This window comes from Populus nigra, chromosome 6 (genome assembly GCF_951802175.1).
Source record: "Populus nigra chromosome 6, ddPopNigr1.1, whole genome shotgun sequence".
In the NCBI taxonomy this organism is placed as follows: Eukaryota; Viridiplantae; Streptophyta; class Magnoliopsida; order Malpighiales; family Salicaceae; genus Populus; species Populus nigra.
The window spans coordinates 2,447,942-2,459,263 of record NC_084857.1 but is presented as its reverse complement, the minus strand read 5'-3'; the positions used below and the strand labels follow the sequence as shown (position 1 = coordinate 2,459,263).

Sequence of the window (11,322 nt, the reverse complement as noted above, 5' to 3'; positions counted from 1 at the left end):
ATGTGATCTTCCAAAAAGAATGAAAAGAGATTTCCTTTTTTTTCCTGAATAGAATTTCCTGATTTATCTTCAGCGTCAATTTGCAACCATCGTTTTTCGTCTTGTTTGATGAGCATTTCAAAACCCAGCTCAAAACAAATAGAATTGGGAATACTTATGGTGTACAGGTTCGGTGGTTTTTTAGCTTCATCTCAGAAGTCAGAACTGAAGTATCAGTTTGCCACTCCCTACGAATAGATTCATGCATGCTCCCAAAAAAAAGGACTTTAGAAAAGGCAAAAATATGTGTTACGTAACTTATCTTGATCATCGTTAGAACAAAATTATGTACTGACATGTTCCTGCAGATGTCTCGCTGGGGCTTCGAACTTGCCCTGAAAGTAGTACTGTTATGATACCTTGCAGCAATAACCTTACTCGACAACGATAACTGGCAGAAAAACGAAAGAGAGAAGTCAGATCTCTTCCTTTGAATTTTTATTTGCTTTTTTTTTTATATAACTAAACTTTGATTCGGAGGTTGAACTAATAGCCTTGAGCTTGTCTACGTTTGACAACCGTATTGGAATTCTTGCTTAATGAATTCATGGGTTTACATAACGTGTAGGCCTCAAGGGAAAATATCCTCGGTAAAAAATATAGTTTATGGAGTGCTTTTGCGGTATCATCAATTCATCACGAGTTTTTGCCTCATTTGCAATGGTCTACTCACCACCTTGCTAGGGTAGCCGATGATTCAGTTCCAGGAGTCACCGGATAATTTGATTACGGGGCCTTTTCAAACATTCATGGTCTACCGACCCCGAGCAATCATCACGTTGGATTCCTTGTTTATGATAACAGAAGAAACAAAATGAGAACAGAGGCGTTATAATTAGAGAACAGAATCCATACAAGGAGAACAAATGATAACCTTTCAAGTTTCAGGCAGTCCTGTAAATTACAATACAACACAGATTGAACAGCTCATTTATTGGAGAAGGCTACCCTGTCAAGGGTTACCTTCTATCTAGTTGTAGTAGTCCGTGGCACTAACATGTATATTAGTCCACAATCATAGAATAGTCCAAGATGTCCTTCTGAACAGCTCTTTACACAGTTAATAATTTGTCTTTGATAACAGCGGTTCTGTAATTTTTCCTGCCAAGCATAATCCAACCGATCTCAAGCACAAAATTCCCAAGGCACAAGCTGGTAACAGGTCAGATTAGCTATGTGCATCATCATCTTTATGTTCAAATGGTACTTGTCGCACAAATTGTCCTCGGACACGGGGTCTGTGTTCTGCCAGCTTCTTCCTACTCTGGTATCGAACCTAGAAAAGATTATGTAAATACAAGGTAAACTTTAAATACTACAATATAGAAACAACAGGTAACATCATAATACATGCTTTATTCTTAGTTTCACAAATTTACTTAGATGACTGTTGGGATAATTAATGTTTTCAATGCTAACACTAGTAAAGAAAATGTCTGATGCTTGATAAGTCAGAAGTCCTTGGTGATTGATCTTAGTGTTGGGTGTTTATCCATGCACATATAAGTAAATAATTGAGAGATGTTTTTACTCTTTGGATGTCACAAAGTTCAAATTATCCATCTTTTACTAAGATTATCTACATGCTAGGACTCTTTTCACCAAAAGTTCCTTTAAGAGAAAATAAATGAGTTCTAAGCTTGTATCTAATTATGCTGCAATTTCAGTTCTACCTTCTTCTCAAAGCATCTCTCCTTCCTCTTCTGGCGGAATTTGTTCAATGCAGCCTCTCTCAGTGCAAAGCAATTTTGACCGCCTCCGCTCCTGCTCCCACTTTCATCACCTGTGCCAGGATTTTTGTCTTTTCCAGCTGCCTCACTATTGCTCTCAAAGTTTATTCCTCTGGGATTCAAAGCAATGCAGCTCTCATTTTGGCCATTGCTCCCATTCATACTGTAATTACCAGCATTTCCTTCCATGGGTGTGCTCAACACGTTAGATGACCCACACCGGGGACCTGCAGCTGCCATATTTTTCAAAGACAAATCATTACGGATGGTGAGGGGCATGTTATGAACACAGTGATGATGGTGTTGCACTCGGCCTTGCTGGTTCATGCCTCTTGATTGAGCCAAAATTGTGTTAGCGATTGGAGCATCACCCTTACCCTGTATTACACGCTGAGGAAGAGGTGTATGGTCATTCTGCACTGGCTGGAAGGCAGAAGAAGGATGGAGGCATTTAACTGTAGATTTTGGTGTTGGCTTGTCTCTGATTACCAAAGGTTTGGCGAAAGCATTATTAGTTGTAGAGCCCACATCATTGTTGTTAATACTTCCATTAGAACATAGATTACGAGGTGTGCTATTTGAGTTGGATTGAAGATATTGCATTGATTCTGTTTTTGCTGCTTCTGAACAAGTGCCAAGCAGAGAACAGCTACCTATATTCCCTGTTGGAGCCTGATCAGTGATTGAAGCAGAATTATACCTGCATAGTAATGAAGATTCAACTTTCAGATGTACCTCCATTGAAGGACCAAAGAATGGATATGGTCACAATCCAAAATTATCCTACCTTGAGAATGCTGAAAGGTCTGAATGCCTCAACACATTTCGGTCATTGGCACTGGCCCAAGCATCTCCAGTATCTCTCAGCCTTTTCAAAACCAGTTCAAGAGAAGGCATCTCATTGGTCTCATAGATGACCTCATTCTTTTTGTTAGAAGAGAGACTGTTAGGGATGTCTACGACTTCACTTTCAATCCGAGGATTAGTAATGTTTGTGACGACACCCTTGAGATCATTGCCTTGGTTTCTCAATTCTGTATTGTGTTTTTCACTGTTGAGCTCCAGTTGTCCTTTCTCTAAATGCCCACTGTCCTGTTCTGATTTTATTTCACGAAATTTCTCTCCATTATTCCCTGCTATGTTGGTCAGTACCTCTTTGCTTAGATCATTATGCTGCAAATTTGGAATTCTAGGTACTCCTATCTCCAAGTCCTTGCCCAAAACAATGTTATCTACGAATTCAATGCAGTATAATTTCAACCAAAGGTCAAGAAAAGGAGGGAGATAGGGGGTATCAGAGAGTGAAAGTTCAAAAACAATCACTGCATACAGAGCCATACATACCAAGTTCATCATCCTGCTTTCCAAACTTCTTCATTGTAGCCAGGGGCACCCAGTTGTCACATGCCTCAGGCCTTGAGTGAATAACCTGGGCGAATGTGCTATCAGGAGGATCAGCTAATTGGTCCCACGGTAACATTGGTTTGGGACTGTCAACTTCAACAGCCCTCTTTGTCCAGCAACTCTGCAAAGACAGAGTTAATATGGAATCTTTGTTACAGGATGCGGCATTCTGTTAGAAATCTGCCATGTGTTAACATTAATATGTTAAGGTACCTTTCCTAGCAAAAAGTACCTTTCCATACATTATCTGTCTATACACACATAAAACAGATGCTCGTGTGCACACATGCACATTAACAAACCCACTGAAAAACACAGGAAAGATACAGAATCATGAAGTCTTTGATGAAATTGTGCTCGCTATATGGAATCTTTTTGGCCATCCTGTTTTATCTATGGTTTTTTTGTTTAACTATTTATCTAGTGCTTATGCTGACAAATAACACCATCATGTACTTTTCCAATCCCACCATCTTAATCCCTGTACATTAGTTTATGGGCTGTCCCCTTAGTTAGTTGCAAAATGCTGAGATATTAACATGATAACAAGACACTGGGGAAAGATCATAAGCCCAGCTTGTACTTGTATATATTGCACCTCAATTCTAGGGTCACTGAAGTTTGATTATGGAAAGACTGAAAATGCTGAAGTTCTTCAGCACAAGACAGGAGGCAAATTTTTTACTTGAATATTCTAACTCTTGCTTGATTTCAAATAAAAGTATTGAATATGGCTAGGTAAGGTATTCCAATATATAATCGCTGACAGGTGGATTTGGAGTGGGATCTTTAATAGTTTCTAATTATTAATTCCCATTTTTAACTGGCATAAAAAAATTGTGGTCCCCAAAGTACAAGGAATACCATTAGTACCCACTACTCTATTACTATCCATGTACTCTTCTTTTTTCCCTTCATAAATATCAAAGTATAAGCTTGATTATATAAAAAAAAATACCTGGGTACCACTTCCGTTGTCACTTCCATCCCTTGCATTCAAACCAATGCTTCCAATGTCATCGTCATCATTGCTGTCAGTATCGTCATCATTGCTGTCAGTATCATTATCGGACTCATCAGCACCTTTTGACTTCGAGGATTTTTGAGTCCGTACAGCACTCTCACTCCCGCTACCACTAGCCTGATGAATGATGAATAAAAAAAGCAAAACAGAATTTCAAAACTTTGCAATTTTCTGTGATCCTATATCACCGGAGTGGTAAATATGGTGAAGACAGAAAAAGCCAACAAAAATTCATACAAAGCTTCCACGATGTAAATAGTTGAAATTTGAATCCATGGTGGTGCTCCAAGCAAAATTGACATCTTCCTTTCAAGCTTGAATTTCTCAACAATTGACATGCAAATGCATCTATATATATAAATATATATGGCAGACCTGAAGTTGAGGTCCAAAAATTGGTCCAAGTTATTGTTTGTTACACAAAATGGCATAAGTTAGCAACTCACGCTGTGGCACCTCCTCCAAACATGTTGCCAAAGGATTTTAAGCTCATTTTTTCGAATAGGCTTCACTAAAAAGTCAACTGCACCCTTTGACAAACACCTAAAGACTACATTCATGGAATCATGAGATGACATCACTGCACAGAAGGTCAACAGGTGTAACAGTTAAAAGCATCAATTTGTTAAGTTGAAAGTCGTAAAACAGTGTCAGTTTCAAAAGAACAAAATAGTAGAAGCACACTCACTAATTACAGGAATATTCCTGCAAGTTTTGTGGCTCATAATGTTGCTTAAAAGGCCAATGCCTGATAAACAGGGCATAGCCACCTCAGTTAAAACAAGATCAATGTGATTTGTCAGATCTTGTAACAGCTTCCAAGCTTGGAGACCATTTGCTACAGCAGTAGCTAAAAATAAAAATACAGAGAGAGAGAGTGATTGTTAGCTTTATAAATGGGAAGAACAGAAACAAAGAGGAGAAAGTTCCAGGCATTTGTTGGAGTAATTAAAGAGAGTAATTTACATTATCTGTCACTTCCCTGAGAAATTACAACGTTTATCAAATTACCAATCATTACTTATATATTACATCTAAGAGCCATAATTAAAAAGTTACATTAAATAAATGAAGGGAAAAAAAAAAAAGAGAGAGAGAGATTGACCATTGCATAATTATATTTTATCATGCATGATAACTTTACAACACATAAATATATAAAAGACAGAAAAAAATCCAACTCGTCTCGAACGCTCATATCAAACCAAGTTATAAACTACCAGATCTGTTGACATCTAAATCCTGAAGTGAAAACCAGGTTTTTGGAAATAGTATAAAAATCATTTTGATAGAATCAAAGGAATGAGGGGGAAATGTCAGAAAAAGAACCCAACTTTCTCAAATTTTAGATCCTTAAAGGATGCCATTGAGCCTTGTGGTTCAATGGTGCCAAGTCCTCCTCCTCAAAAAAAACTTGGGTAACCCCAAAAAAAAAAGATTCTTTAGGCAAAGACCTCTGTCAAACTCTATGTAACCCTATCTCTAATCAAAAGCTTGAGAAGCATGATAAATGAGTCCTTGAGCTGAGGTGTTTATTAATAGGTGTCAAAGAACTATCTCAACCCAATAACGTAAGCTGTTAGGTGAGGTTTCAAGATATGATTTACATTAATAAGTGCTTATTAATAGGTGTTTATTCTCTAACACACCCCCTCAAGTGAACACCCTTTGAGCTTGAAACTTGCACAGGCTCATACTATCTTGTGCTTAATTTTTATCAAATAAATAGGGATTGTGAGATTCGAACTCGTGACCACTTGGTCATCAAGACTCTGATACCATGTCAAAAAACCATCTCAACTCAATAATTTAAGCTGTTACGTGAGGTTCCAAGATATAATTTATATTATTCTCTAACAATAGGCAAAAATCTTGTTCTCCTCAAGAAGAGAGAGGCATGAATATTATTCTGAAGGAATGATCATATTAGTTGGTTGTCCTTAAACAAACACATACAAGATGGATGAGGAATGCATCTTTATGTCCCAAAGAAAGTTTGTGTTGGTTCTTTTTAGGAGAGTGAAAAGTTAGGACGAAAGGCTTCTAAAACTGCCAGTGAATTGAAAACACGCTTGGAAGAAGCAATGAGGATGATTTGTTCAATTCTCATTGCTAGCCAATCCATGCATGCTTTGAGGTTGTTGTTCATATCTTAAGAAATTTGAAATTAGGCACTTGGATGGGACTTTTATTTTGCAAAATATGAGAAATCAAAGTACATTATGAGGGAGCGCAAGAGATGCAGATTAATCTGGATTGATTGATAACAGCTGATCTACCCCGGGGATGTGGCATAATGAGAAGAGATTGGGGAAGGAAAGAGAACAGAGATGAAAGTGGAGGAGAAAACCAGGGGAAGAAAAATAGAACAGTCAAGATCAGCAGTAACTAAATCTAAAGTCCAATCGTCAAAAAATGCAACTCCAGAAAAAATATGGACTCTCATAAGTAATCATCAAACCTAATACAGAATAGGAACTGGAACCATTACTCTTCTTTCTACACCTCTCAAGGTGGACTTGCTTTTCTTTGAAATGGTACGGGGAGAAAGTCAGCACCACTAGAATAAGTTCCTAAACAAAGCCATTTTAACTGAAAAAATTAAAAATGAAAATGGAAACCCTAATGACAAACGAGATATTATATAAATGAATAATCTTGAATATTAGAATGATCTTCAAATATTTAATAATCAGGAGTGAGAGCTAGATAGACAGTTTCTTCACAATTGCCATCACTTGCATATTTTCATGTTCTTGATTTGAAATAGAAGGGATCTTCAATTTCTTGTGCATCTCAGGGCATCACTCATCAGACTTCCTATTCTAACACACCTTGATAGAATGGAGTAGTTAAAAAAAGACACTTGACTGAAATTGCACAAAGGATTCTACAATATAAAAAGATATCATTACCGCATGCATCTTCTTTTTTTTCATATAAAGTTTAGGTCCTGATTCTCTGATCAAAGTAATGACAATACTTTCTCGCTCATGCACCATTCTCTTTACATGATATAAAGTATCTACTTTAGATCACAGATCAAGCTAGCTCTTAAGCAAATGAGTTGACAGCATAAATTTTTTACCTTCATAGCCGCAATTTCGAAGCAACGCGCTGACAACATGGCGAGTTGAATCATCATTTTCCACAAGCAGAACCTTTAGAGACCGACGAGGCAGGAACCTCTCCCAGTGAACCAAAGGCCCTTGAGACTGTTGCTGTTGGCTCTGAATAACAGCCTGTGCATCGGTCAGGACCTGAAGCGATTCCATGCCCTTATCATTCACATCTTTTTCATCCTCATTAATCTGGGACTCACCTTCCTCTGAGAGCTCCTGGTCCTCACCCATGATCCTGTCCCTTATTTTCTTCTGCTCATCTTCTACAATATGATTTTGTTCTGCAAACTCGTTGTTCATTGAGAGCATTCTTATTCATTTGAACTGTTGACATTAATCAGATTCAAGGACATTAATGAGAAACACACTGGACTGAGTAGGTGAGAAAATATTCCTAATTCTGCAAGATGGATTGCAAATTACATTATCTCCGAGATGGCAACTACAGCAAACAAAATAGCTCAGCAAGTCCTACACAAGATCTACAAGTTACACATCAGATGTAATAAACAAAACCAGAATCCCTGAAATTGCAGTATGATGTGCATTGAATGCTCAAAGATGTTGATAGCTTAGCAATATCTTACACATCGGTGGCCGAGAAATTATGGTAAAAAGACAAATTAAGTTTAATGGTTTGAGTGGTGAAAACATTAAAATGAACACAAGCTTTCCAAGTATTTAGCTAGGCAAAGTTGAGACATTTTATTTTTCTACAGACACTGAATACATCAAAGATAAGATTTGAAACTCATTCTTGAAAATGAGAAGAAAAAAAGGATAAAGAGTCAAAGTTTTGTTTTTCACAATTTTAAGGCATGCAGACAAACCTGCAACATGGAACAATTATTGATGTCTTATCTCCCATCGCTCACTCGAAATACAAAATCAGAATATAAAAAGCAATAAAAGAATCCAAGAAATGGACATGAAATACAATTTACTTCACACAGCAATAAAACAAAGCTAGATCTTTAATTTTTTATCCACATGGCCCAATCAAAGCAAGAACAATTACTCCAGAATAATCCAACAAACTCTAACAAACCTATGTGACTTTACTTTTTTTCTCTCTGGGTTTTTATTGTGAATTCGAACCATATACAAAAAATCCAAGCTAGTTTTTTGCCCCTTACTATCCAAACTTCTTGAGTCCCTGAGTTTCCATACTTCTCTTCTTCCTTCATTTCAATTTTCTCAAAAACCAAACATATTATTGTAACAGAGATCAAATCTACCAAATTCTGACCAGGTAAACAAAAAAAAAGCATGAATTCAAAAATTTACAAGAAAAGTAGTACTTCATTTCTTCGAGCAAACCTCAATAATTCAAAACAAGCTTCTTTTCTTCAGTTTTCTAAGCAACCAAGCAGACGATAAGTTAGTAAGTTCACAGGACAGTACAATTTCAAAATTTTCACAACAAAAAAATTGAAAAATGAAAAAAATAAATCAATTAAACTCCAGATTTTCTGGAGAAAACAATACAGTTCGTTTCATTTTCCAGGAAAAATTGAGCTACAGCTCTCCAGCGTATCAAACAATAAAAGAAAATAATGATTTTACCTTTTAAAATCCATTCTCCCTCTCGGTCCAGTTATCAGAATTCAAAAATTCAAGTGTTTAAAACACATATTAGAGACTGATAAAGCGAATACATTACCTTTCTAGGGTTTCACTCACCAAATCTGAAAAGAAGAAGAAACGGCTTGACTGGTTGAGAAAAGACAAATAAAACACAGATATTGCTGGGGGGAGACAACACTTAGAAGAGATATTATTATACTCCAGTTCTCTCTCTCGATGACGTGGACAAAATGAAGGCTCGCAGCCCTGCCATGTTAATACCACGTGGGAATCTAATTTCTGAGGTGGCATGAGATCAAAAGCCGCGCTGCAAGTCAACTTCTCGCGATACGGGGATCTAGGGTGATCCTTCTGTGTACATTTTTATTGGTACGCCAATTGCTGGCGTGGATAAAAATCATATACTAGACAAATAATTGCATTGATAAAATACAGTTAAATCTCTAACAATTAATATACTGGGATCATACAGATTTATTAATTAATCAATATGTTATTTAAACTTTAAAGTTAAATCGGGATGAAAAAATATTATTTAATTAAGTACATTAATTTATCAAGTTTCCACGTAATTAATCCTCACATGCATTTTGTTGTTCGAACTTGAGAGAGTAACGTGGGGACTGATAATTACAAATTAAATAGAGTTCAATATCTGTGTTTTTCTAAGTTATATTGAACTAAATATTATAGATTTTGATGGAGATAGAGTTCCATCTATTCTGAGACCATAGCTGACTTTGTTTTAATTAAAAAAAATTATATTATAATTTTAAGATTTTTTTGAGAGTTTAATAAATATTGTTTTTTAAAGTATTTTTTATTTAAAAATATATTAAAATAATATTTTTTTATTTTAAAAAAATATTTCTAACATCAATATATTGAAATATAACATCGGCTGTGTATTCTATAAATTTAAATTGATTTTACGAACAAGGCTAAAATAGAATTTAAAATAGGGATTGAGTTATTTAACCCTCTGAAGCACTAGAATTTATTTATATATATTTATATTTTGCAATCACTTGAGTGACTGGTGGAGAATTTGGATGAGGCTCCATTGTGGTGGTAGAAATAAAAATCGAATGCGCCCGCGTATCTGGGCAGAGGAATTCATTCGCTGACATGGAGCGTTGATGACTGCGAATGGAGGGGGTGATGAGATGTTGAGAGGATCTGGTAGATCATATGATGAAACGTGGCGCGGTGTGCAGCGAGTTAAAGATGTTCTTGCATCTGGGAGGACGCGAGCGTTCTGTGTTGACGGAAGTATCCTTAGTGACGGCTGATTTTTCCGAGGAAAGAGAAAAGGAGGAGGCACGCGAGCAAGAAAATATCTTCGATGACATCATCATAGAGTGTCGGGTTATCGGGTTCAGGGTTTAAGGAATATGGGGCTGGGCCGAGGTTGTAACTTGGTCTATGAAATGTTCGCCCTGGTTTTGGAGTTGACTTAGTGGGGAGGCAGCAAAATCCAGTGTCACTGGACCGAAAAGAATTTGCAGCGAATTTGATAGATGAGTGCGCATGTGTTACACCGCGCGCCGAGATAAATTTCTTTTTTCTGATATAAAAAGGATGTGAAGGCCATGTAAGAGATTGAGTTATTTGATTTAAATGAGTTTGATAGAATTCTTAATAATATGATTAGAAAAAAAATATTAACAATGAAAAAAAACTGATAATGATTTAATGCAAAAAAATAAAATCTCATGTCAATGCCGTAGAGATATATATTTTTATATTCTTGAAAAATCCTTGTGGTCTTATCGATAATAAATAAAAAATTAAATGAGAATATGATGATTGTATGGAAAAATATTTTAAAAAAAATATGAACTTCAATTCCTGACAAATAAAATGTCGAGTGATAAAAATAAAATAAAAAAAAATCCAATTTAAGTCTATATGAGCCATCAAGACAAGTTTACAACTTACTTGTGAGATCAAGATAACTCTATATAAAATAAATCGGATAATATCAAAAAGCTTGATTCTCAAGTGACTCGGGTGTTCAGGGTGTGAAACCAAACAAAAAATAAAACTTAAGAAAAAGCAATGTAAACAAAAAAAAACATGAATCAGCCCTGATAAAACTCATCAAATTCATTACTCTTGGCATAAGCTCCAGATAAAATCATAAAAAGAAAGGTTAAAAAACAACGAATGTAAATTTATGTTAACACAATGTTGAATGATAAAATTAAAAAAAATCAATTTTTTAAAAAACTCAAAAAAGAACCGAATCCAACCTGGTCTAATCTCACAAAACCACGACACGAATCACAAAATCAAATTAAACCAGCCCAAAAAAAACCACAAGTCATGTTCTCAATTAATCAAATGATGAGGGGTAGTTTGGAAAAAAAAAATGGATAAAAAAAAGAATTGAAGAGAAAGATAACCAAAACCA

At 35.9% G+C, this 11,322-nt stretch overlaps 1 protein-coding gene across 9 annotated transcripts; it reads right to left on the bottom strand.

The window, feature by feature from the left end:
- Positions 1 to 851: 851 nt before the first annotated feature.
- On the bottom strand, positions 852 to 9,125 carry LOC133696437 (two-component response regulator-like PRR73). Of its 9 annotated transcripts, none has more exons than XM_062118629.1 (11): positions 8,983 to 9,125; positions 7,743 to 7,790; positions 7,286 to 7,643; positions 4,886 to 5,047; positions 4,644 to 4,777; positions 4,132 to 4,314; positions 3,114 to 3,294; positions 2,557 to 3,001; positions 2,147 to 2,469; positions 1,713 to 2,002; positions 852 to 1,315 (listed from the first exon to the last, which is right to left on the bottom strand). In XM_062118629.1, the coding sequence occupies exons 3-11, from the start codon at positions 7,626 to 7,628 to the stop codon at positions 1,208 to 1,210; spliced, it is 2,169 nt and encodes a 722-aa protein (XP_061974613.1). In that variant the 5' UTR covers positions 7,629 to 7,643; positions 7,743 to 7,790; positions 8,983 to 9,125; the 3' UTR covers positions 852 to 1,207. The 9 variants fall into 9 exon arrangements, with proteins under 9 accessions (XP_061974613.1, XP_061974607.1, XP_061974604.1 ...); XM_062118623.1 differs by adding an exon at positions 8,640 to 8,676 and having other exon boundaries at positions 1,713 to 2,469; positions 8,983 to 9,026; XM_062118620.1 differs by having other exon boundaries at positions 1,713 to 2,469; positions 8,983 to 9,124.
- Between the last annotated feature and the right edge of the window lie 2,197 nt (positions 9,126 to 11,322).

What these genes read in the sequence shown, in the direction of transcription:
- LOC133696437 (XM_062118620.1), bottom strand. Translation starts at nt 7,628, where the DNA reads ATGCTCTCAATGAACAACGAGTTTGCAGAACAAAATCATATTGTAGAA. An exon ending in AAAGCAGGATGATGAACTTG is followed by an intron (nt 3,002 to 3,113) that starts GTATGTATGGCT and finishes TTGAATTCGTAG; the next exon opens with ATAACATTGTTTTGGGCAAG. An exon ending in AGAGATGCTTTGAGAAGAAG is followed by an intron (nt 1,316 to 1,712) that starts GTAGAACTGAAA and finishes AATCTTTTCTAG; the next exon opens with GTTCGATACCAGAGTAGGAA.